This window comes from Perca fluviatilis, chromosome 6, assembly GCF_010015445.1.
Source record: "Perca fluviatilis chromosome 6, GENO_Pfluv_1.0, whole genome shotgun sequence".
In the NCBI taxonomy this organism is placed as follows: domain Eukaryota; kingdom Metazoa; phylum Chordata; class Actinopteri; order Perciformes; family Percidae; genus Perca; species Perca fluviatilis.
Genome location: NC_053117.1, coordinates 42594205 through 42621997, shown reverse-complemented (window position 1 = coordinate 42621997; position 27793 = coordinate 42594205). Strand labels below are relative to the sequence as shown.

Sequence of the window (27793 nt, the reverse complement as noted above, 5' to 3'; positions counted from 1 at the left end):
TGAGCTTTCATTTTCTCAAAGGCAGAGCAGGATACCCAGGGCTCGGTTTACACCTATCACCATTTCTAGCCACTGGGGGACCATAGGCAGGCAGGGGGAACGCATATTAATGTTAAAAAAACCTCATAAAGTGAAAAAGAATATAGATGACCATCTCCGCGTCCTTCAGTTCACATAAAGTGATTTAGATAACTTTGGTTGGTTTGTTTGTTTCTTTTTAAGTGACGTTACCTTGTTCAAAGATCTCAGATATTAACTTGGAGAATACAAAGTTATTATAACTGAGATGACACACAAATGTAAATGTAACTCATTACTAACCACCACTTTCTTTAGGGAAACCGATGTAAAAAAAAGTTTAACTTTGATTTATTCATAGAAATGTATTCAAAAAAGTTTTACAATTCCTAAGCAACACAGTGCTTAGTTACCAAAACTGTGGCAAATATTGAAGTACAACCTTTTAACTGCAGTTGATACCATAGATATCACAGAGCTGTACGCTAGAAAACTAAATAAAGACAAATAAAAACAGAATTACAATTGTGTATTCATTTTAGCTGAAAAAAAGCTTATTTTGAGGTAAGTAGCAGCCTTAAGTCTGACAGTTTATAGCTGATTAGTGTTGAACAAACACTTGAACTCAGTACTTGACTAATTGTCCCAGCGAGCATCTCTGCAGCTTCACTGATTTCTGCTCCGCTCACCAACACACTTGTGTCTTTTGACAAGACTGAGCCGAAAGAGAATCTTCTATCACAAACTGAACAACTAAATGATTTGTCCCTCATGTGGACAGTTAAGTGTTGTTTCAGATTTCCCTTTTGGGTGAATCTTTTACTACAAAATGAGAAACTAAATGGTTTTTCCCCTGTGTGGATTCTCTTGTGTTTAACCAAATTGCCTTTGCTAATGAGTACCACTAGTTTATACGCTGAGCAGGTGAAACATTTTTCTTCGAATGAAGTCTCATGTGACTCGTTAAGGAGTTCTTCAGACGGTATCTTTTACCACAAACTGAGAAACTAAATGGTTTCACTCCTGTTCGGACTCCAGTGTTTCTGCAGATGTTTCTTGAGGCCAAAGCTTCCAGCACGTTCAGAGGAGCGGATGTGTTTCCAGTATTACATTCCACATCACTTACAGCTACTTCATTGTTTGGCACAGAGTTTAAACCTGACTGAGGTTCCCTAGTCCCCTCCCAGTCGACGATTTTCAACAACTTGGAATATTTATAGCAGCAGCAGTTAGTCGCTCGGTGACAAACTCTCTCAAAACACTCAACTGAAGACATTGTTGCTTAGTTCCAGCTGAAAGAACCATCTGCTCTACGACTACAATACCGTCTTCCAGCTCATTCAACAGCAGCATGCAGCTAACGCTACGGCCAGCAGCCTTGTTTACTTCCGCTGGCTGTCACACTCATTAAGGTCCGACGGTGAAACTGAGGAAGCTTTTCTTTTAGGATTTTCACAGTCTATATTTTTTTTGTTCCAATAAATCTTTTGATAGCTACCCATTAAAAACAAATCCTATAAGGATTTTTATCCCCTAATAAAATAATTTAGTTCTTTGTAAGATGTGTAAAGTCCTACTAGAATGGATGTTACATCTTATATCTAAGGAGACTTGTATTCCTTTTTTATTTTACAAGAATTACAAATATGAGCTAGGATACTGTATCAAACATAAGGGTCCTGAAGAATCTAAAGTGAGTCAATGGATCACTGTAAATTGAGTTCCACTGATAAAAAGCAATGATTCCTGTGAGCCCACAGAAAGCTGAACTGCTGCCTTCTGTCGGTCAGAATCTACACTTACCAAGAGTACATGGGATGGATCACAGAGGATTATCTTTCCTACCACTGGTCAAAGACACACTGATGATTATGATGATCTTTCTCTAGCAATAACTTTTATTTTGATGATACAAGAAGTTCCCAAACCATGCAGTCATCACATCGCTGATTACACTCTCCAAATAAAACCCAGCCGTATAAAAACGAACAATCAACCATTTGTCATTTATCAAACAAATATGCAAAACATTTGGCCAAAATCGTGTCAGACACAAATGCTAGTGTATAAAAATGGCCAAAAGGCACTTAAACATTCTTATACTTTAATAAAAACTGATGTCAGTCACTCAGAAATGTAAAACATGTAAAATCTTCAATCTCAAATCGGCGTGCAACTTGTTGCTGCGGTACCTGGTTGAACAACACGTTTCCTCGGAACGGTGTGAAACGTGTGCAACGGGAGTTGCACACGTTGAGTTCTGTTTTCTCTGGTTTAGTGGGCGTGTCTCTGGTTTATTGGCTGTGTCCCAGGTGATAGCCAATCAGCAGAGACTTCCCTGTAAACTCGTGGTAATAAAAAGGCAGAGCGCACACAGCAGGGTGTTCAATGCACCCCCGTTTCAGTTCAAAAAAATCTGTTGCTACATTAAGTCGCGACTGAATGTGACCCTGACTTCCTGCAAAAATGTTCAGGAGGCTTCATATAGAACTATCAAATACTAATCAAAGTACATGGATTTAAAGTTCTTGTTAAACTTTAAACTAAAAGTGATTCTGAGATACTTTGTAAATTAACATTCGGCAAAAACAACCATTAAGTTCACATCATTGTTTAACAGCCACTACTGTCCACTCACAGTGAAACTCACATTCTCCCTTGATTTGGGAGATTACAAATGTTTCACAGAAATACTGTTAATAACAGAAGTAATAGTCATACAAAGAGATACTTTACATTAAGTGATTGACATCTCATCTTTGTTCAAAATATTTAACATTAAAAAGTATTTCATTCAGTTAAACACGTCTACGGCTGAAACTTACGATTATTTTCATAGTTGATTAATCGATTAGTTATTTGGTCGATAAAATGTCAGAAAATTTTGAAAAATGTGGATCAGTGTTTTCCAAAAGCCCAAGATGACGTCCTCAAATGTCTTGTTTTGTCAACAACTCAAAGATATTCGGTTGACTGTCACAGAGGAGAGAAGAAACTAGAAGATATTAACATTTAAGAAGCTGGAATCAAATAATTTTTACTTTTGTCTTAATAAATTACTCAAACCGACTAATCGGTTATCAAAATAGCTGGCGATTAATTAAAAAGTTGACAACTAATCGATTAATAGATTCATCTTTGCAGCTCTAAACACGTCTCTACGAGAGTTTCAGCTCAATGTTGATCCTCAGGTCACTTTTCCCCACAATTGCTGCAAAAATGTTGCTCCTCACTTCTGAGGGTTCTTGTCAGTTTTGACCATGAACCACTAGAATGTTATAATCAAAATGTAAAGGATCAATATTAGATTAGATTCTATCCTCTGTGGGTTCTCATATGCTTTGTTAAACCTGAACCATCACAGAATCCTTTTCCGCAGGTCTTGCAAACGTACGGCTTCTCACCTGTGTGAGTTCTCATGTGCATCAACAAGCCACTACTACGCCCAAACCCTTTTCCACAGGTTTTGCAAGAATATGGCTTCTCACCTGTGTGAGTTCTCATGTGGACCAACAAGTGACTATTATGTCTGAAATCTTTTCCACATGTTTTGCAGGAATACGGCCTCTCACCTGTGTGTGTTCTCATGTGACTTATTAATGCTGAAGGGTTACCGAATCTTTTACCACAGGTCTTGCAAATGTACGGCTTCTCACCTGTGTGAGTTCTCATGTGGACCAACAAGCCACTACTACACCCAAACCTTTTTCCACAGGTTTTGCAAGAATATGGCCTCTCACCTGTGTGAGTTCTCATATGCCTTGTTAATGCTGAAGCCTCACAGAATCTTTTCCCACAGGTCTTGCAAATGTACGGCTTCACACCTGTGTGGATTCTCATGTGGATTCTCAGGTGAGTTTTACTTATAAAATCTTTTTCACATGATTTGCAAGAATATGGCTTCTCACCATTGTGGACTCTCATGTGGAGCAACAAGGTAGCATTTCGTCCAAAGTGTTTTCCACATGTTTCACAAGAATAAGGCTTCTCACCTGTGTGGACTCTCAGGTGTCTCAGCAATAGTGAATTACACTTAAAGTCTTTCCCACATGTGTCACATATGAAAGACTTTTTACCTGTTTGAGTATTAGGGTGAATCTCTGACACGTTAGTGTTGTCTACGTTGTTGCTGTGACTTCTGCTCTTGAGTCGTCTCTTCTTTGGTTCTGGCTCTGCATTTCTAGTTGATCCTGAGTCTCCATGCTTGCCTCCTTTCTGATCTTGGCTCTCAGCTTCATGAGAGTTGGGAGAGAGGAGCTGGTGGTCACTGTTTGCTTCTGATTCCACAGAGGTTAGAACTGGCATGTTGGCTACAGACTCTTTCTCTGCTGCACTTAGAGTGTCATCATCAGGATTGAAGTTCAGTGTCTGACCTTCACTGTGGTCCCTTTCCTCATAAGTAGGAGTCAACATAAAGGTATCAGTCTCCTGCTTCAGTACAAGCTGCTCTCCCTCCTGACTGGTGCACAGTTCCTCCTGTTCATCTTTAATCTGTGGAGGCTCTGGGTCCTCTTGGTCCAGACTGGAATTCCTCTCCTGAATACAGAGCTGCTGGTCAGAGAGAACCTCCTCCTCCTTACAGACATGTTGCTGTGGGAGCTCTGGAGGGACAGACAACAAAAGAAATAGGATACTACTGTTATTGGAGAAAAGAACAGAACACTTGTTCTCTTTTTCTTGAGACCATAGACTGTAAAAATAATGAATGGAGCTTCGGCGGCCTAAAAAGTGAAGCCAATGCTGAAGCTCATTAAAGCTGCATTCTATTTAATTTTCAGCAGGGGGCGACTCCACTGGCTCCAAAAATAAGTCTGAGCTATAAGAGTATTAGAGAATTAACCCTACTTCTCACTTAATTTACAACCAGTTTCAAGCCTTCTTCAATACAGCTGCCTGATATTAATTTTAGTAAATTATGGTCCTATTTATTTAGAAATAGATGATAAACCAGGGGATGATTTAGGGCATGGCTGCACAGCCACCTGTCAATCAGGACAGAGGCTTAGGCTGCATCATTATTTTACCTACTGTTAAAAAAAGCAAATACAGGTTAATCTCTCATACACTACTCTTTTTGCACTTGCTCTGTTTACTTTAAGTTTTTATTTTTGTATTCCTCCTGAAAGTGATTATTTTGTGGTTGGATTGATAGCCTACATCTGGATTCAGGTTGCACTAAAAATTCATTTTACTTGAACAGTGCAGTGTTAAACAATTTTAATAAATAGAGATTTGAACCTTATTGAAATTTGTTTTGTGTAAATTGTTAATAATTGAGCAACGGGAAAATAATCGGTCATTGAAAAATTAATCGTTAGATTAATCAAAAAAATGTATCGTTAGATCAGTCGACTAATCGAAAAAATAATCGCTAGATTAATCGTTTAAAAAATAAATCGTTTGGGACAGCCCTAGTTTAGACTAGACCGCACAATGCAGCTTCATTTCACAGAGAAAGAAAGAGAAGGACGGCCTGTTCTTTGTTGTTTGGCAAACAGTCCGCTGCCACACAAACTCCTCGGCAGTTCAGTGCTTGCATTTCATTTTTTTTATCCTCATAGTGTTTCTAAACTTTAATTGTGGCAGCAATAGAGGCAGTGATGTTTCCTGTTCTCACACTGCCTCAAAACGGACTGACAAGTCTGATCTCCGCTTACATGATAGGCCACAGCAGCGTGATGCGGGGTAGCATTTCTCTATAAGTTGAGTTGGTCTCAACTTTCCACCAGAGCCCTCCACATTTTTTTTCTTCGTCTTCCCCAATGCGAACCCCGCCGCCCCATCATTAAAGATTATTGGAAAGACCTGTGTTTTAGCTGCACCGTCTGACGGCGGTCACAGGAAATGTGAATGCACGCTTAGCAATGCTAACCATGGTACTGTGTACATTAAAATAGACCTGACCTTGTTTTTGGGTGCTGTACGTGTTTTCAACTTAAACTTTGACCCTCTCAATGGGTTTTCATTTCATCAAAGTTAATTGAAAATTTTTCTTTTTGTTCAGAATTCGGTAGCAAGTTGTCAACCAAACTAGCTAGCACTAGCATTAGCTGGTAATGTTAATTTAAGGGAAAGTTTGCAGATTTTCTATGTACTTTCGTACATGATGATGAAGTTCCCGGAGGTCCACATTTACCCACAAGTAAAATAAAGACCGAGACAGAGATTTAGAATGCATTCCTACATATATTTACAATATACAGGGGGTTTCTGAGCAATTACCAGAACAGAAGGGTGTAGAGAAGTGTATAGCACAGAATATATCAAAGTATAAAAGTTCTTGTAAATGTACAGCTTCTCACCTGTGCGAGTTCTCAATTGGACCAACAAGCCACTATTTTGGCTGAAATCTTTCCCAAATGTTTTGCAATAATATGACTTCTCACCTGTGTGGGTTCTCAGGTGTTTCTTCAAACCTAAGTTACACTTTAATTCTTTCCCACATGTCACATATGAAAGACTTTTTACCTGTTTGAGTATTAGTGTGAATCGCTGACATGTTAGTGTTGTCTACGTTGTTAGTGTGACTTCTGCTCTTGCGTCGTCTCTTCTTTGGTTCTGGCTCTGTATTTCTAGTTGATCCTGAGTCTCCATGCTTGCCTCCTTTCTGATCTTGGCTCTCAGCTTCATGAGAGTTGTGAGAGAGGAGCTGGTGGTCACTGTTTGCTTCTGATACCACAGAGGTTATAACTGGCATGTTGAGCTGCTGGTCAGAGAGAACCTCCTCCTCCTTACAGACATGTTGCTGTGGGAGCTCTGGAGGGATAGACAACAAAAGAAATAGGATACTACTGTTATTGGAGAAAAGAACAGAACACTTGGTCTCTTTTTCCTGAGACCATAGACTGTAAAAAATAATGGAAGGAGCGGGGGGCTAAAAAGTGGAGCCAATGCTGAAGCTCATTAATGCTGCATTCTCTCTCATTTTCAGCAGGCTCCAAAAAGAAGTCTGTTTTATAGATAGATATATAGATATGAGAAAATGACCCACTTCTCACTTAATTTAATACTCAGCAAACATTATCATAATGACCTTATGGTCTCAATCACTAGTTTGGTCCCATTTATTGTATGTAAAATAAAATATTAAGCAGGGGATGTTTCAGGATCTGTCAAACAGGATAGAGGCTTTAATTATTGTAAAATAAAAAATTTAAATCTGATGTGTCAAACAGATCTGTCCCACACAGTATAGGGATAAGCTCAATAGTCCAGGTGATATGTTCACTTTTTCATAAAAGCATTGAATTGGTACATTTGTACAGTTCGGGGCCCTGAACATTTTTAGAAGTGTATTTATTCATTAATGAGTATGTATTTATTAAAAATAAGGACCAGTTGTTGATGTGTTATAACTTGGGGCCCTCCAGTTTGGGAACCACTGTCATCAGGGTTAATGAACAAAAGGATTACGTGTTAAAAACTCTTCACCACTGGTTCACAACCTTTTTGGTCTGAGGTCCCCCCACAGTCCTGTCAGATTAACTCCCGTACCCCTTCATCAATTCCCAAAGTATGCACTGAGGATGCTGTTGATAAGTGCTATCTATCTATCTCAATTGTGTAATTATTCATTATATAAAAGTGGATATTGTTATTTTGTCATACTTGTTGATTGTAAATGTTTAGGTTAGTTTGGTTAGCAATCCTACTACTATATCTACCTAAAGTGAGGCTGAATGTTTTAACCATTAATCAGGCATGTGATTGGCTAAGGACAAAAAAGCAGGAAAATATACGGTGCACCCAGTAATAGTACCGTTTCGATGGGTGATTTAGCAAATACAATTACACTTTATATTGTTTATGTTGCAACAGCTAATAAAGACCTAACTAAAGACCAGAAGTAAAATTGGGATTTGTTCTGTGGGGGGGCTCACCTTAGGGGGGTGCGGGGGTATGCCCCCCCGGGAAAAAAATTTGAAAAATAAACCATCAAATGGCACTTTCTGGAGAGTTTTGTGCAAAGCAATGGAGAAATTGAGTCTTACAGGATATTTGCAAAACTGCAAGGTTAAAGGAGAACTCCGGGCAATTTTTACGTTAACCACTACAGTGCTCAATTACCTATTTATGAGGGGGGAATAAACTTCAAAATTTCGCCGTGAAAGCATGAACTGTCCTCTGGAGGACATCCACCAGACCAGCGGGCGCCTGTGGATTGTTGTCGGCAGCGGCAGGCAAGGGAGGTGGGGAGGAAGTAGAAGGATGCCCGGTCGGGGCTGCTAGCCTGGCTAAGGAAACTACCACACAATTCGCCACTGCAGAGACTCATATTCACCAACGACAGCACACAAAATGGATATATATGCTACAAATACACATGGAACTGCTGCGTGATGATTATTACCGGAGCCTGGCTGAACACACTCACTCATCCCAGACGGCAGCTAGCAGCTAAGAGGGTAGGTGAATTTAAACAATGGCTAAGTTGCTAAACGCATCTTGTTGTCATGTAAGGGCCCTGTTCGTGTTGCACAGACATTTTAATTGCATTTTGTGTCTGTTAAGAGGCACAAAGACACTCTTTATCTTATGCCCCCATAACTGCCGTTTTAGCTGAGTGGAAGCTCTCGGCATTAGCTGCAGCAACTCCGTGTTGCTAGCACTGATTCGGCTCGTTTTTTTTTGCTATCGACAGTACTCATATACATATAGCGATCAAGATTAACGTAAAAATTGCCCGGAGTTCTCCTTTAAGAGCCTATACTTTCCATTGTTGTAGTATCAACAGGTATTAGGGCATTTAGCATTTACATTACTGTTGATCAGTCATCACTTGATTACACATTGTATTACCTTGTTATGATATAAGAAGTGACCCATACAATGTGCCAAACATAATGTGCCACATGAAGAGACTGCAGCATATGACAGTAGCAACAGCTGACAAGATTTGGGTCTGTGGTGACCAGGTCCACCTCACACAAACTTCCTTCTCCCAATCTTTCTCTTTACTACAAGACACACACACACACACACACACACACACACACACACACACACACACACACACACACACACACACTTTAACCCCTGGCTAAAACGTACTATTTGAGAATATACAGATTTTTGTTGGTTTCTCCAAATACCTGAGGAAAAATGTCATTAGCACCACATAATAAAAAGATTTCTGGCTTGTTTGTCACTTTTTGCAATGCTTTTGGCAATTATTTCTTTTAAAAGGTTTTTGTCAAAAAAGCTTTCAAAGCTTTCTTTATTCATGGTCAATAAACCGAATTTATATGACATTATACCTATTTTTTTTTAGGTAAAAAAGCAGAAATTATTAATTATTTTGACTAACAGTTAAGATCAGAGGATGTTGATTGGATCACAGACTGGTGTATGTTAAAGTTTAGTCAGGATACGGTTTTAAAAGCAAACTTTTTTTTTTCCAAATACTATAAAATTGTATATAACAAACCAAAATTTAATGAAAGTTATCTTTAATTGTACCTGCATATAACGTTGTATGGAACCCATAAAACATATCCATGCATCCATGTTAATTTTCCGCAATTTGGTTGAAACCCATATTTCTGATATAAAAAACTTTTTCAAAATGGTCAAATTTGACCCGAGGACAACACAAGGATTAAAAGCCCATACTTGAGGATACTCAGAAACATGGAGCTATTTAAAGTGATGGTTCGGAGTAATTTACCCTAGGGTCCTTTGCACCATGACCTCGAGCCAAACACCCCCCCAGAAGCTTTTTTTCACCTGGGTCTAACATTGGGAGAGTTAGCGTAGCGTAGCGTTAGCCGCTGAATAGCTTAGCGCAGGGGCTAATGGACCCACGTTTGTATCTCGTAAATGACCCCACTAATAATGCCCGAAATGATACCAAAGGTCTACACTAGTACAAATAGGTTATGCACTCATAAAACGATGGATTGGAAAGTTTGTAAGTACACCAGAAGTTTATGAACACTTGCCTGCTCTCTTCTGCTCTCTGCTGCTGCTACCTGCAGTTAGACGAGTGCTTAGGGCTGTCTACAAATTACTACACCGAAAAGAGATACAACAAAAATATGTATTAATTTAATGATTAAATAAGGTAATGTCTCCAAACTTACCTCAATTATTACTTGTCTCCTTCTAGTTATATTACAGCACTTACTTTAAAAAATAAGATAAATTAAAAGATATTTTTGTTGCATCTCTTTTCGGTGTTGTAATTTGTAGATGTCCCTAAGCACTCGTCTCACAGCAGCAACAACAACAGCAGAGAGCAGAAGCCAGCAGGCAAGTGTTATTTACATAAACTTCTGGTGTACTTACAAACTTTCCAATCCATAGTTTTATGAGTGCATAACCTATATATACTAGTGTAGACCTTTGGTATCATTTCGGGCATTATTAGTGGGGTCATTTAAGAGATACAAACGTGGGTCCATTAGCCCCGCGCTAAGCTATTCAGCGGCTAACGCTACTCTACGCTAACTCGCCCAATGTTAGACCCAGGTGAAAAAAAGCTTCTGGGGGGGTGTTTGGCTCGAGGTCATGGTGCAAAGGACCCTAGGGTAAATTACTCCGAACCATCACTTTAACACTTCAAAAAAAATTATGTTGGAACGTCGCTTCATAATCCGCGAGTTTTAGATTAGTTGTTGGTCATTCTCAACACCTTTCTATCCCCTGCTGTGACTTATCAAGTCTGGACTCTGTGCTGCTGCCAGCCTGTGTAGCGTTGCTACGTTACTCACCGTCGATCAACTGTTAGCCTCAGCTGGCTAACGTTAGCTGTCAACCTCCGACTAACGGTTACCTCAAGATAGTGATTTAGCGAGGATTATCCCTTCAGACCACAGTGGACTTCAGTGGACTCTCCATCCAAACTCCCGACTGGACCTTCGTCTGCCACGACTGACGGACTCTTTCAAGTCCACGTACTCCCTGTCTCCGCCGATCACCTGGTATCTCTGAGACACCTGGTCAGCTGTCGGCTTACGCCAGCTAGCTTCTGTTAGCTTCCACCGAGCCCAGCACATCTATTCGCACTGTGGAGGTCTTTTTCCCGGCTGTGAAATTCATGGTGAAATTACGATTCCTAAGACCCGCCCTTCAATCACTATTATTGGCCAGGCGCCGTGCTTACGCAAAGTAACGTAACCTGATTTGTTCAGGTCTTATCCCCTGACCAATCGGCTATGGTCAAATGCCTGCTAATGCGACCCGGTCATTATGTTTACCAGTGCTATGCGCGCACCCTCCCACCTTCCCAAAACATTTTTTTGCGGATTTGCATGATTTACGAGAGTCTCATTTCCTACATAAATGCAACCTCTATTGTTTAAATGTTACAGCTGGAATATTCTATCAAATCATAATTTAAATGTTTTTGTCAAATGATTTAACCTTCTCTATGATCTTTCCACAACCCCCCTGGCAACAGCGTAACTAACCCTTGGTTGGGATTCAGTGTTCTACACAACAAAGGCTTGTAGCCAGGAGGGCATTATATTATCACTTTTCTCAACATCATTAAATCAGCTCATTGTGAGACAGAACAACCTTTCAAACACAAGGTAGGAGCTGCAATCACTTTCTGAAGTGGAAAAGTGCATTTTATGGGTTGTATTGCTCATTTAAAAAGGTATATTATCAACAGTTAAAAAGGTTGTGGTTGGGCTATAATCTATCAAATATAAGCCTCACTCATCAAACCAAGTCATTTCCAAGGTAGGAGGATGGTTCTAATCAGGGCACAGGGCGCTCCTGCTGACTGTAATCACTTGTTGGCACAACAGCGACTCCGTAGACATCTGTGGTTATAACCAGGGACGGACTGACAATCTGTGCCTTCGGGAAAAGTCCAGAACACAAAAAAAGTCTAACAAAGCGATATGAACAGCCAACAGGTGTTTAAAAAAAGAAGAAAAAAAAAGAAACTGAGGAAGAAGAGTCGGCCTACTAGCCAGTTTGTGATTGGTCCCCAGCCGCAGATGCAGATTTGTAACGGTAGCAGGTCAGGAAAGAAAAATGTACAGTTTTCCAGCCTGAGCAGCAGGGTGAAATCAAATCCCCGGCAGAATGGCTAGCAGAAAAAGTAAGGAGAAAGGTGGATGGGAAAAAGTAAAAGAAAAGAGGGCCAACTCTCTCTCTCTGATGCAGCAAAATGCAAAAAGTTGCAGGTTGCAGTGCAACTGCCAGCAGCAGCAGCACTAGCAGCAGCACTGTATCGCTTAGCCAGAGTGTAGAGGACCAAGTGGAAGCTGAGCTGAGCATCTGCAGCCTGGTCATGATGAGCAGAGTTAACTTCCCATCAACAAGAGGTACTGGTAAGAGCCAGGAGCAGGCTGCCTTTATCCCTATCTTAGCGAATTGCATACTCAGCTCAACATGGGTGTGCATCATGGTTATGAAAATTAAAACATTTAGTGCTGTCAAACTTAACGTGTTTAATAATTTCTGTTACAAATTAATCACGGGTTGAATAATTCACCAAATGTAACCAAAATCCTAGCTTGCACTTTCTGTCTGTCTTCCATCAGTGCAGTTTTTCTTTGTCTTTCATATTTGCGTTTACTATTGTGGAACTGGCAAAGACCTGGTGGCTGCAAAGACCTGGTGGCTGTTTATATATATATATATATATATATATATATATATATATATATATATATATATATAAGAGGCTGCACACCTCTGGAACAACTAGGGGTTAAGTGCCTTGCTCAGGGACACATTGGTTGATGTACCGCAGTGGGAATTGAACCCAGATGTCCCACACCAAAGGCACGTGTCATATCCACTGCGCCATCACCACCCTTACCACCTTATATAATTACAAGTTTGTGTAATTTGGGGTTTCTATAGCCAGTGACATTTCATTATTTGTATTTTATAGTTAATGGCATTGTACATTTTTTGTTTTTATTTGAAGGCTAAGGCTTCATTAATAAACACAACCCCAGTTATCATCATTGGTTTTGAGATGTTACTTGCTATGAATTCCTCTGATAGGCTACAGTATGGTGACATAGTATCAGGACATCCTGGCTAGTGTCTGCACGGCTAGGGGCGAATGGCCGGATGATGGGCCTATTTGGGAGAAAGCCCAGGGCTGTTTTTTTAGCCCCAGTCCATCCCTGGTTCTAACTAGGATTCAAATAGTAGCGGTTAAACTCACCTATCCTGTGTAACATATAGAACCAGGATTCAAATAGTAGCGGTTAAACTCACCTATCCTGTGTAACCTGATTTCTGGTCTCCAAACGCCATCCAACAGTCTGCGCTGCCGAGCGATCTCTTCCTCGTACTCGACGATAGTTTTTTCAACAACTCGGAATATTTCTTCAGCAGCAGCAGTTAGTCGCTCGGTGACAAACTCTCTCAAACACTCAACTGAAGACATTGTTGCTTAGTTCCAGCTGAAAGAACCATCTGCTCTACGACTACAATACCGTCTTCCAGCTCATTCAACAGCAGCATGCAGCTAACGCTACGGCCAGCAGCCTTGTTTACTTCCGCTGGCTGTCACACTCATTAAGGTCCGACGGGAAACGGGAGGAAGCTATTCTTTCTGCTTTTAGCTGAGGGCATTTTATTTAAAGTTGTTTGTTTAACATCTGCTCATTTTGGCAGTAGACCATACTGTTCGAACTGGATTGATATTCCAAGACATATTTTTCATATTTGTCGAGTTGTGAACGTTTTTCACTAATGTGTTCAAATTGAAAACTGAATTTGGTGAATCAGCTTTTCCTCAAAGAAAGAACGGGCTATTTCTGCTTAAATTAACGTGAGACAGTCGGGCCTTTTATCACATAAACACATATGAGGAACACATGTGTACAAATACTTAAAGTTATCATGTTATTGTAGTAGTTTTTGTATCTAAACTGTGTTTTCCTCTTCTCTCCTTCAGCAGTTCCCTGAACGGCCGTTACAGAGCGGTCAGACAGCGACACTCAGTGGCAGCTTGGTGGAACTGCAGCTGCTACTTCTTAATAAAACCAGCAGTCAGGGGGAGGGTTTCTCTTCCTGCTTCCAACAACAGTTTAACACCAAATAATGGCATCACATGACGTGTCACTCTATAGAAAAAAAACGAATAAGCAGAGGTGTAAGAAGTCTTCGGATTATTTCTTATAGTAATTTCAGAGTACCCCTGAAATCTGTCTAGTATACAGTTTTTAGACTATGTATTAATTTCACAGTGTATATTAAGCAACTTGTTCCAAATTGTCACAATTGTTTAATTACATTTTTAACACAGCTGGATGTTATTCTGCTGAGTTCTCAAAGTGTGAATGAGGTAGGGTTTGAACACTTAGAACAGTTGTCATTTTATTCTCTAAAAATAATTGGAACTAAACAGAAACTGTTTTGATATACTTTATTGTCCCCATGGGGGAATTTGACTGAAACCATCAACATATATGGGCACCCAACACCAGATGACATGAAAGAGTTCACAGATAATAAACAAATACCCACAGAGACATTAATCAGTTTGTGGTTTTGTACTGCAGTACAGCCTCTAAGCTCTGCTTATCTTAGGCTCCTGTTTAAAATTCCAACCGATACAGATTTTGATGATACAGGAAGGTTCCCAAACCATGCAGTCATTCTATAGTTGGAAACATGCTCCAAAACAGCCTGATGAATAACTTTCAATCATTGTTCATTTATTAAACAAAATGCTGAACATTTGGCCACAATCTGCTCAAAAACAAAAGGTAAAAAGGCACTTTAACATTCAATAGGATTTCTTAAACAGAAATAAAAAACAGTGATGTCAGTCACTCTGAAATGTAAATCCTGACTTCTTGTGCAGGAGGCTTCATATACAAGTATCAAATACTACTCGAGGTACATGGATTTAAAGTCCTTGTTATACTTTAAACTAAACGTGATTCTAAGATACTTTGTAAATTAGCATTTGGCAAAAACAACCATGGAGTTCACATCATTATTTTAACAGCCACTACTGTCCACTCACTGTGAAAATACTGTTAATAACAGAAGTAATAGTCATATTAAGAGAAACTTGACATTAAGATATTTACATCTCATCTTTGTTCAAAATATTTAACATTCAGTGTCAGAGATGTAACTACTGTAAAAGTATTTCATTCAGTTCAACAGGTCTCTACGAGAGTTTCAGCTGGATGGTTTCTCCTGTCTATGTTGATCCTCAGGTCACTTTTCCCACAATTGTCATTTCCACAAAATGTTGCTCCTCGCTTCTGAGGGTTCTTGTCAGTTTTGACCATGAACCACTAGAACTTTATAATCAAAATTCAAAGGATCAATATTAGATTATATTCTATCCTCTGTGGGTTTTCATATGCTTCGTTAAATCTGAACCATCACAGAATCTTTTCCCACAGGTCTTGCAAACGTACGGCTTCTCTCCTGTGTGAGCTCTTCTCATGTGGACCAACAAGCTACTACTACGCCCAAACCCTGTTCCACATGTTTTGCAGGAATACGGCTTCTCACCTGTGTGAGTTCTCACATGGATTTTTAAAGTTGAAGCGTCACAGAATCTTTTCTTGCAGGTCTTGCAAATGTACGGCTTCTCACCTGTGTGTGCTCTTCTCATGTGGACCAACAAGTTATTACTACGTCCAAAGTCTTTTCCACATGTTTTGCAGGAATACGGCTTCTCACCTGTGTGTGTTCTCATGTGGCTTTCCAAGTGATCTTTACGTCGAAAGTGTTTTCCACATGTTTCGCAAGAATAACCCTTCTCTCCAGTGTGAATTATCATGTGCCTTTTTAATGCTGAAGTGTCAAAGAATATTTTACTGCAGGTCTTGCAAATGTACAGCTTCTCACCTGTGTGTGTTCTCATGTGGTTTCTAAGTTCATCGCTACGTCCGAATTCTTTTTTACATGTTTTGCAAGAATACGGCTTTTCACATGTGTGGACTCTTCTCATGTGGATTTCCAAATTATCTTTACGTCCAAAGTCTTTTCCACATGTTTTGCAAGAACAAGCCATCTCACCTGTGTGGATTCTCAGGTGTCTCTGCAATGCTGAATTACACTTAAAGTCTTTCCCACATGTGTCACATATGAAAGACTTTTTACCTGTTTGAGTTTTAGGGTGAATCTCTGACACGTTAGTGTTGTCTACGTTGTTGCTGTGACTTCTGCTCTTGCGTCGTCTCTTCTTTGGTTCTGGCTCTGCATTTCTAGTTGGTCCTGAGTCTCCATGCTTGCCTCCTTTCTGATCTTGGCTCTCAGCTTCATCAGAGTTGGGAGAGAGGAGCTGGTGGTCACTGTTTGCTTCTGATACCACAGAGGTTATAACTGACATGTTGGCTACAGACTCTTTCTCTGCTGCACTTAGAGTGTCATCATCAGGATTGAAGTTCAGAGTCTGACCTTCACTGTGGTCCCTTTCCTCATAAGTAGGAGTCAACATAAAGGTATCAGTCTCCTGCTTCAGTACAAGCTGCTCTCCCTCCTGACTGGTGCACAGTTCCTCCTGGTCCTCTTTAATCTGTGGAGGCTCTGGGTCCTCTTGGTCCAGACTGGAGTTCCTCTCCTGAATACAGAGCTGCTGGTCAGAGAGAACCTCCTCCTCCTTACAGACACGTTGCTGTGGGAGCTCTGGAGGGACAGACAACAAAAGAAATAGGATACTACTGTTATTGGAGAAAAGAACAGAACACTTGTTCTCTTTTTCTTGAGAACATAGACTGTAGAAATGATGAACGGAGCTTCTGGATCAGATGATAAAGGGTGCCTTCGACGTCAGTATCTGAATAAGTGATGGTAACGTGGTTGCCCAGCGCATGTCTTCGCGGTGGACCATCGGTCCGCCAAAAACTGATGCTGTCTACTCTACATGCAAATAATGAAATTAATTGTACAGAAACACATGGTAGGAGAACGCCCAGGCTCTGGGGCTCTCCAGCATATTGATTTGTTGTTCACATGTCTTTGTTAATAAGTTTTGTTTCTACACTATTACGTAGAGTTAAAGTGGCCATGTGTAACTTTCAGTTTGTGTTGATTCCAGCGGCCGCTTTGGACCAAAGTGGTAGTGTTTACCACAACTACTGTCATCAAGTTTTCTTTCTTTACTGTGCTGTATTACCCTCTGTATTACCGAGTTAGCGTTACCAGGAGGTTATAGAGTTGAGATGAAAGTTTTTGCTCGGACAGAAAATTTACAATAAGAGCTGCTTGTAGCATTCTCCAGAACCACTGTTCCCCCAAGATTACTCACAGAAGGACCACAAAGCACTGAATATGCAACCAGCCTACTACTGACGTACTGTGTACTATGAAGGTAAATATGGTGCAAAACGTGAGAGCTTGTGGAATACAATGTGAGAACTTGCAGAACAAAAAATCTGAACTTGTATGTTAAAATTTGCACTTGTAAAACTAAAATTTGCACTTGTAAAAAATATTCACACACATGTGATCTGAATTTGAAATCACAAAAAGAAAAAAAACACGAGAGCTTGTAAAAAAACTCTGAACTTGTAAATTGAAATTCGCACTTGTAGAACATATTCACACACCTGTATTCTGAATGTGAAGTCGTAGAAAAAATATTCACAAATGTGTAGATTGATATTTGCATGAACACAATGACAGCTGCAAACGTGTAATGCAACATTTACTCGTGTACTTTTTTTTTTTTACTCAAGTTTATTTTCCATCACAACCACAACTCAGTGATTACAACCTCTCGAATCTGTCACTGTATGCGCTCTCTCGCATCACAAAGTGGGGAATCTGCGCCTTGGCTTTTGCAACACGTTTGCAATACATTTGGTGCAAAACTAATTTGTACCTGTGGACTTAGGCTGTGGAGCTCTGAGCCAACAGAACGGGGAAAGCAGGGTTTCTATCGCCAGATGAGGGACAACTCTGTCCGGCTTATTTATGTAGCATGGAAGTTGAAGCTTGGTGGAATAGCAAGCTAGCGTTAGCTAACTAACCAACCAGCCTGCTTCTAAATAAATACCTTTTAATTATCTTAACACTTTTTAACAGTCAAACTGAAACACTGGCGGTGAGCTCCAGGTCCTGCAGCCGCAGACGGACCGTCACCAGAGGGTATCGGCCAGCGGAGCAACATCGCTATTATCGCCAGAAAGCTTCGCTGCCGACCTCGACCTGCAGTCGGAGCTCCAGCGGGACACGGAGAGCCCCGCACCCGGGTAAAAGAGTCCGAAGGCAGCCAGCTACTCGGCAAAAACACTCATATTTATACATGAAAAACATTTTACTCCTCCCAAAGTTATCAAAAGGGACGTACTTTATGTAATTCCTTGTCCTTGTAAGGTAATGTAGGAAACACCTCACAAACAACGTACAGTAACAGAAAACTTAACATGAGCCCTTCAGCACGTGTGCTGAAACACACCGCCATGTCTTCAGGATGCACACACACACAGCTGCGTGCACCCACCAAGGCCGCTGCTCTCGGTTATCTCTGTCTGGCTGCTTCTCCTACACTTCTCACAGTTTCTTAATGAAAACTCACTCTGTCGTATAATGCAGAAACAGATCAATATATAAGCAAAAACAAATTAAGCAAAAACAGATTAATATGTAAGCAAAATATAGATGTTATATTTTGGGGTTTTCAACACACACACTCTAAGCAATGATATAGTTTGCTCTTCGAAACACATCTAAGTGATTATATAGTTATCCTGGTAATACTGATAATGTTATATATGTTGTAAAGCAAGGAATAATATGGATTCTGCTATTTCTTTGTTTTTGGGTTTTCAATCCGACCCTCGCGGTCAACACTAACAAAATATCACAATTAAAATGTGGAGTAAACATACACATCTGCCTCATGGCGCTGCGTCACACGCCACCCAATCCGTCCCGTTATGAGAGCCAATCAGCAGAAACCTGAGGTGATCAACCACCAGAACCGGACTGAGTAGCACAAACAGGTGGAAGGCAATGCAGATTAAAGAGAAATATATTCTTTTTGTTTAACTACATTTTAGTCTGTCTTTTTCAACAATATTGCAGTCAGTGTGTAATGACGGCGGTGCCGTCTCGTCTCATCATTATTATCATCAATAATAAACAACCAAACCCAGGGGGAGTCTGAACGAGGAAGAGAGCTCTCTTTACCTGTCAGTAGAGTTTAGATTCTCTGCCGGAGCCCAACCCGAGCCCGCCAGACTTTTGGGCCGGGCCGTTATTTTCCGCCACGAGCCGGGCCGGGCCAAAAAGTTACACAAGTTTGACTACAGTTACAAAATGCAACATGTGTCATGCGCGGAGTCTCCTCCTCTCGCACACATCACACCGGGTCTGCGACCTGTATTGTGGAGCTTAAGTGCAACATAGAGGTGCCTGAACTGAAAGAATTATATACTACCGGTCAAAAGTTTTAGAACACCCCAATCTTTATAGTGTTTTATTGAAATTTTAGCAGTTCAAGTCCAATGAATAGCTTGGAATGGTACAAAAGGTAAACTGCCTGAGGTTAAAAAAAAGTAAGGTTACCCAAAACTGAAAAATAATGTACATTTCAGTATTTTACAAAAAGGCCTTTTTCAGTGAACAAGAAATGGGTTTACAATGTAAAGCTGTTCTGCAGCAATAGAGGTTGGTTAATAGGGGTGGGTGAAAAAATCGATACAGCATAGTATCGCGATATATTTTTCGTGGCAATACTGTATCGATACACAGATGCCAAGTATCGATCTTTTATGATATATGTGTTGGTCACTTTGTCTGCTTGACATTCACATTTTGCAGCAATAAAATTGAAGTTAGATGAACAAACAGAGAAATGTATGTTTTTAGATAAAACAGATGTTGACAAAATTGTCCTTTGGGGACATCATTTGAAATTGGGAAAAAACTGAAGTTGGAAAAAAGGTAAATACATTGCAATATATCGCAGAATATTGCAATATGTTTAAAATCGCAATAATATCGTATCGTGACATAAGTATCGGGATGATATCGTATCGTGAGGCCTCTGGTGATTCCCACCCCTATTGGTTAAGCTTTGAAAGTTGGTACTACCAATTCCCACAGGTGTTCCAACTGGTCTGGATTACTTACAACCCCCTCTGTTTGAATAAAAGTATTGTTGGAACACACTGTGTGACCATACCCTCGTGAGCATTATTTGAACAGTATTGTACTACAGAAAGTAGTGTGTCGCTATAAAAATGGCGCGAAAAAGGCAATTAACAATGGAAGAGAGACAGACCATCATAAGACTTAAGAATGTTGGTCTTTCCTACAGAGAAATTGCGAAGAAAGTCCAGGTGTCAGTGAGTACAGTATTCTTCACCATCAAAAGGCACTTAGAAACTGGGGGAAACTCTGACAGGAAGAGGTCTGGCAGACCCAAAGCCACAACAGAATCAGAAGACAAGTTTCTGAGAGTCAACAGCTTGAGTGATAGGCGTCTCACAGGACAACAGCTTCAAGCTCAGCTTAATAGTGGTCGTAATAAGCAAGTCTCAGTTTCACCTGTAAAGAGAAGACTTGGAGCTGCAGGTTTGATGGGTCGAGTTGCAGCAAGAAAGCCATTGCTAAGACGTCAGAATAAGAAAAAGAGGCTTGCCTGGGCCAAGAAACATCATCAATGGACTACTGAAGACTGGAAGAAGGTGCTATGGACTGATGAATCAAAATTTTAAATCTTCGGTTCATCACGCGGGATTTTTGTACTCCGTTGAGTAGGCGAAAGGATGGTTCCTCAGTGTGTGACATCAACTGTCAAACATGGAGGAGGAAGCGTGATGGTCTGGGGCTGTTTTGCTGGATCCAGGGTCGGTGATTTGTACAGAGTGAAAGGCACCCTGAACCAAACGGCTACCACAGCATTCTGCAGCGCCATGCAGTACCCTCTGGTATGTGCCTAGTTGGTCAGGGGTTCATCCTACAGCAAGATAATGACCCAAAACAGAAGTCCAAGCTATGCCAGAACTACCTTAGCAAAAAAGAACAAGATGGTAAGCTTAAAAACATGGAGTGGCCAGCACAGTCACCAGACTTAAACCCCATTGAGCTGGTTTGGGATGAACTGGACAGAAAAGTGAAAGCAAAGCAACCTCCAAGTGCCACACATTTATGGGAACTTCTGCAACAGATTTGGGAAGAACTTTCTGAAGAATATTTGATTTCCATTGTAGAAAGAATGCCACGAGTGCGTTAGCGGTTATATCTGCCAAAGGGGGCTACTTTGATTAGGGGGGGCTTAAATTGATCCATGATTTCTTTTTTAACTTAAATTGTTCATTTGTTCTATTCTTTCATTTCAGAATACAATAAGACATTGAACTGCATGAATTTCAATAAAAACCTGGAAAAATTGGAGTGTTCTAAAACTTTTGACCAGTAGTGTATATTTACAATTGATTTATTAAAAAAGGAATAATAACTTACAACAATAACTTATTTCACCAGTAAATTCCTGTTAACGCAAAACACAAAAACACTGGATGGGAAAAGGGTATTTTACAATTACTTTGAATGCAGCACGAGGCTGGTGAGGCCAGGCTGAGTCTGTTGTTTTTCAGACAACAGCAGCTACAGTCTGGTGTTACAATCCTCTCCAGTGAAATACAGACACCCTCTACACCGAACCCGGTACTTTTACCGGTACCGACTGAATCACGTTGGTACTACCGAGTATTGGTTCACGTGAAATCAAACGGTGCCTGATTTCGGTACCTGAGAGTAAGCGCAAACTTATCTGTCCTCTCTGCTTATTGACAGAGAGCAGAGGCCCGACACACACACGAGGTGCGGACGCAGCAACGTGGGCTCTGCAGTTTGGTTTTAGTCACAGTGAGTCACGGCGATGCCGATAAAGTGGTTTCTAGTGTGGTTAGAGTTTTTCAAAACTTCACGCAGACACCTTTCACCGTGATAGGATATTAATAGCGAGCTGAAAGCGGTCGCGGTGCTGTTGACGTTACACTTCCTATGACACGAGCAGGCACAACGGTGGTTGCGGTGCCCTGGGGACTGACTGACAGGCTGAGGTTGAAAGACAAGGCAACTTTATTTCTACAGCACCTTTCAGCAACAAGGCAATTCAAAGTGCTTTACATGAAACATTAAAGAGCAATTAAAAATGGTCATGATGAAAATAAAACAGGCTAAAATATAATAATATACAAATACAACAATACAAGTTACAGTGAGTAAGAAATGTATAATTCTTCAATTTAATAGGTTGTAGGGACAGGTTTGGGAGGAGAGAGGGAGGGGTTTTATTTTTGTTTAATTTCTGTCCGTGTAAAATATTCTAAATAAATAACAATGTTCTAAGTAAATAGGTTTGGAATTATATATACACACACACATATACATATATATACACATATATATATATATATATATATATATATACACATACACACGCCCGCCGATAGGGGGACAAACGGGTCTGTTGTCCGGGCCCACAGTAGGGGGCAGAACTGGGGCCCCAGAACTGGGCCCTCATTAAATTATGGAATAATTGAAAAACATTTTTTAAATAGGCCTATTTGTGGAAAAAAAATATGTAATATTTGAGTTACATAAAAGCTTTTATTTGTTTTCTTCCTAATTGTCCTTGAAATAGTGGTCAAGAACCCCCCACCCCCAACACAAAAATGGTTTGGCCACTTATCAAAGTTAGTTGTTGTGTTTTCAGTAGATTTGAAGTTCAGTATGCTCAAAATGTCCGGTCAGCACAAGTCCGGTGCTCAGAAAAGGAAGGAAAAGAGAAGAAGAAAATAGAGGCCTTAGAGATTTTCTAAACAAATATTTTTAAAAAAAGGTGGTGACGGTGAAGCTGGAACTGTCAACGTAGAGCAAGGTAAGAACCAGCGCAGCCAACGTTTACGAGCCTTGTAACGTAAGCTAACAGGCCAGCTCTCATGTTAACGTCCATTAGCTTGTATAAAAGCCTGAGACAACACGTTCTCTTTACAGAAAGAGTTGAGTTTGGTAGCTCCGGTCAGAGAGGATGAGACAGAGAGGAGAGAGATCCAGCTGCTGTCAGGGGACAGAGAGAGTGATGCGGGAGGGGCCCACTGCCTCGCAACGGAGGGACAGAGTCAGGCTACCGGTGAGAGAGAGAGAGAGAGAGAGAGAGAGAGAGAGAGAGATGCGGGAGGGGCCCGCTGCCCTGTCGGAGAGTCTGAGCAGGATGGATCAGAGACTGATCACATTAATTTCAGTGAGAGATGTGAGGAGAGGAGAGGAAGATCAGATTAGAGGAAGATCAGATTAGAGGAAGATCAGAGGAGAGGAAGAGCATAGGAGAGGAGCAGGAGAGGAAGAGGAGAGGACCAGGAGAGGAAGAGCAGAGGAGAGGTACAGGAGATGAACAGGAGAGGAGAGGAACAGGAGAGGAAGAGCAGGGGAGAGGAAGAGCAAGGAAAAAGGAGAGATCTGGGCACGGGGGGCCATCTAAGCTTATCTCGTCCCGGGCCCAGGCAAGACTGTCAGCTGGCCTGCACATACATACATATACATCCAGCTTCAAAAAAGTCTAAAAGTCGGAAGTTAGAACGAATGCATTGTGCAAAGAGTGGTTGCTATGGAGACGATACACGGTGTTGAGTTCTGTTGCTCTGATTGGTTGTAGGTCTATCCAATGAATGCAGAGGCATTTTTTTTCCTGGTTCGGTTGGAACACGCCCCATAATCACAGTCCAATGGAGCGGTTTCAGGCTCACATCTGACTAGAATCTGAGTAGGACCATGTCAGGCTACCTAAGACCTATAACTGAATAGATATTTATTAGAACCAGTTGTTGATATGTTATTACTTGGGGCCCTCTAGTTTGGAAACCACTGTCTGAATGTTTTAACCATTAATCCATTACTTTCAGCTAACCATATAAGCTGCTGATGCAGTACTTTCAGGTTACTATTATAACCCTTTCTCCACTTCTTTTAGCTACTCATTACAACTATTTGGTACTACTTATTACCAGCTATTTATTTCTACTATTTATTCATTATTGTTAGCTAAACTTCTGTGCTCACTTGCTTTCTAGTCTTCATTCACTCCTACATAATTACATTATCTATGTTACAGCTGGAATATTCTATCAAATTATGATTAACATTTTTTTTTAATCAAATGAGTTAACCTTCTCTCTGGTCTTTCCACAACGCCCCTGGCAACAGCGTAACTAACCCTTGGTTGGGATTCAGTGTTCTACACAACAAAGGATTATAGCCAGGAGAACTTATAAAAAATGTATCATGGCTCAATTATTTTTTTTTTATTATATGACACCTTTTATGCATGTTTTTTACTGTTTTCCCTGTGTCCCTAAGGCAGACTTTGCATCCTCAACCTCGCTTAATTCTAAATTAAATATTTAAATAATGTAGATTTCAAGTACAAATGATAAAATAATGTCTATTTCAATTATACATAATATATATTGCGATATTTATTCACATTTTCTTATATTTTTCATAAGTAAACCCCTTGTCCTTAGGCTTACTGTCATTTCCACCACGCTGTACAAAATAGAATCCTGGGATCATTGTTTTAGGTTTGTGTACTTAGTAACCATAGCAACAGAAACTCCACAGTGGAACACATGGCTGGATGAAATGGTGTCGTGTACAGGGGGTAATGAAAAGAAGAAAAATCAAGGTAAATATGAGTAAAACAGAGTATGTTTATTGGTCATCACTTCCAAACGCAAAAATAACTGGATACATTTAATTTAACAATGTGTCATTTGTGTATATTTAATGCTAACTCTAAAACTGATATTAGCAGGCTAACATAGCATGAGATTTTAGAGGGAAAGGGGGGAAATGTCATTTCCACCACGGTGTTCATTGTGGTGGTAAAGACATTGTTTGTGCTAAATAGCAAATTATTTGGGCTATACTACTAAAACTAAAACATTTAAAGTCAAAAACAGTTAAATAAAACATAACTGAACCTCTGGCCCATATGCAAGTTTGACAGATATAGTGTTTAGCAAATACAATGTCTATTTAGTCAGATTCAACTTGTTATTCCACATGATTACATTTGACAATACATGGATTTGGGATTTACGACATAACACACATGACAGTAACGTATAAAGAGGTGATAGAATGATTATATAGGGTATTTCACACTGTTCCTTAAGGTCTCCTAATGGGGTATGTAACATTGGTTGGGCTGAAAATGTCCCAGGTGCTATTCTTTGGGCCCTTATGTATCCCTGTGGAATGTCTCTATTCGGAACGAGAGTTTTTCTTCCAAATATGGTAAGCTCCTGAATATTTAGATGATTTGCGCGCTGATTGGTGGAAGAACAACATACACATACATTGGAGACGAGACAGCAGGTCTCCTATTTCAGACACTGCAACGTTATACATTGTGCGTCTGCTATTTCATTATTAAATTCACTTCTGAGACTTTTTTATGCGAGAAATCAACTAAATAAAGTACAAATATGGGCCATTTTACGAAAATTGATGGCTAATTGCAAATTTGGTAAGACGTGTCTGACTTGAGGAGCTCCACACAGTCTACCCCTGCTGGGCTTCACACCCAGGGGAAGTCACTGTTTCTGGGTTACTGGACTAACAGGGCACGGGGCTCCGCAGAGCTCCGCGGAGCTGGCCAGCTACCAGCTGCCAGAAGAACTATTGTATATTTACAGTTTGAATTTCGTCACAGCATGTATATCACAGATATCATAAGGTCTTACAAAGCTACTGATTGTGTCCGATTTCAATTTAAAGCTTTTTTGTGAATTTGAGGGGTTTCGTTAGCTGCTAGTGTCCCTTCAATCCTACGGGTATAGATCGCGGCTAGCTGCAGACCCTCGAGCTCCGTCAGGGCCTCGGCATTTGGTAGTCCAGTAACCCAGAAACGGTGACTTTGCGCAGGTATTGAGCACCGCGGGCTGTCGGCCGTGACGGAGAACCATCTGTGAAGGAGGACACGCCGGGCGTCGGGATAGCACCGGCCGCTGTCACGTTAGCCCTCTGAGCTCCTGCTGAACTCTTAGCCATCAATTTTTGTAAAACGGCACATATTGGGCCTCTACATAGTTGATTTCTCGCATAAAAAAGTGCGGCCTGCGTGACCTAGATTCAGAAGACTAAGCTGACCTCAGGTCAGTGGTGTAAAGACTAGAGCCAAATAAGGAGGAGCCACAGAGTTGACGTCAACTATGAGCTTTGTTGAGATTCGCCTGTTTTCAGCAGCAGTTTCAAATTGTGAGATTTTCATAGTAAAGGGGTGTCAATGGGACTTTGAGGTTCTATGTATGTCCTATTTACCCTCCACAGGGTAAAATTGGTTTTGCATTCTATCACCCCTTTAAATACAGAGTGTTTGCGCTGGTTCAGCATAGGCATATAGCATATAAGCATATAAGTTTTCAATTTCAAAATATATTGCCTATTTTATTCAACGGTTATTCAACATTATATTCAACTGGTTATATTAAGGTAATGATGAAATAAAGGGTTTGCGCTAGTTCGTACTTAGTTTGCTCTAGTTTAGCGTGTAGAAAACAGTGAAGAATTTATTTGCTGATTTTTAACACTAATTCATGTTGTCTTAATTTTTTTGGATTGCTTTTAATTTAAAAATATTCGTGATATGTTTTGGTTCACTAATGCTGTTGCTTATTGATTTGCTTTGGTTCACCATATAGAGCCTAAAAGTTTTTAACTGGAAGTTGCCTATCTATGTCATTTCCACCACAACACATATTTTAAAGTAAAACATATAAAAAACACTAACTCTCCCAATGTTCGACCCAGGTGAAAAAAGCTTCTGGAGGGGTGTTTGGCTCGAGGTCATGGTGCATTACTCCGAACCATCACTTTAAAGTCAGACATCTGTGGTTCTAACCAGGATTCAAATAGTAGCGGTTAAACTCACCTATCCTGTGTAACATATAGAACCAGGATTCAAATAGTAGCGGTTAAACTCACCTATCCTGTGTAACATATAGGGTTGGGTACCGTTTGGATTTTTACGATTCCGATGCAGAACCGGTACTTTTAAAACGATTCCGATTCCTAAACCGATTCTTGAAAAACTGAAAAATGACATAAAAGAAAGGCTTTTTATGGAGTTTTATTTTTATTGAAAATTATTTAAATTTAACAATATATTAACGTTTTAAAGTACTTAAATATATAATAAGTAAACCTAAATCACCTAACACACAACTACAATAATTTAACAAATAACAGTTACACTATTAACAAGTAACAACAAAATAAATGTTGTTGAGTTGGTATGCCAACCAGCTTCAAACTTTAGCAGTTCTTTTGCAGAAAAATGACCATATTTGCCTTCTCTGGCAAGATACTCCACCTCTCCTGACTTATGGCATGTAGGCCTACTGCACAGGAGAAACCTCTCTGACGGTGTCCAAGAGGTCTGTACACACCCAGGTATGACTTTGAAAGGGCTGACAATTTGGGGAGGCTGTCTCGCCTCCCCCACCACCAGGCTACAGGCTCTTGTCTTGAACGATAGACTATCAGAGTAAGTGTAATGTTTAACTAGCGATCACGTGCAGTCAGTGAATTGTTAATATGCTTTTACGTCCGTTTTGGTGAGCCCTGAAAAATATGCCATTTTAAAAGTAGCCTACATATACGGTAGCTAGCTAACGGTAGACTACAGAGAAAGTGTGATATTTTTAAGTCCGTTTCAGAGCGTGTATAAAAAGCCGTCTATCAGCAGTGATTGTAGAGTAGCATGTCGGGGGAATAGCGCGGACACGCGCTTCACACCGCGAGCGGGCACGTGCGCCACTCGGCAGAAAAGGGAGAAAGAAAAAAAGAGTCTGCAGCTGTCCGGAGC

At 40.4% G+C, this 27793-nt stretch overlaps 1 protein-coding gene across 9 annotated transcripts in view; it reads right to left on the bottom strand.

Annotated features, from left to right (window-relative positions):
- Positions 1-27793, bottom strand: part of LOC120560195 (transcriptional regulator CRZ1-like) — a 92789-nt gene that overhangs the window by 21064 nt on the left and 43932 nt on the right. For 8 of the 9 annotated variants that reach the window (XM_039802440.1, XM_039802444.1, XM_039802445.1 and 5 more), the window contains 3 exons: positions 16298-16593; positions 6487-6715; positions 4095-4619 (listed from right to left, as the gene is read on the bottom strand). In XM_039802440.1, the coding sequence (XP_039658374.1) occupies positions 4095-4619; positions 6487-6715; positions 16298-16593 (1050 nt within the window). Of the gene's footprint in view, positions 1-4094; positions 4620-6486; positions 6775-16068; positions 16213-16297; positions 16594-27793 lie in introns of all 9 variants that reach the window. The other variant, XM_039802448.1, reaches the window with a different exon arrangement.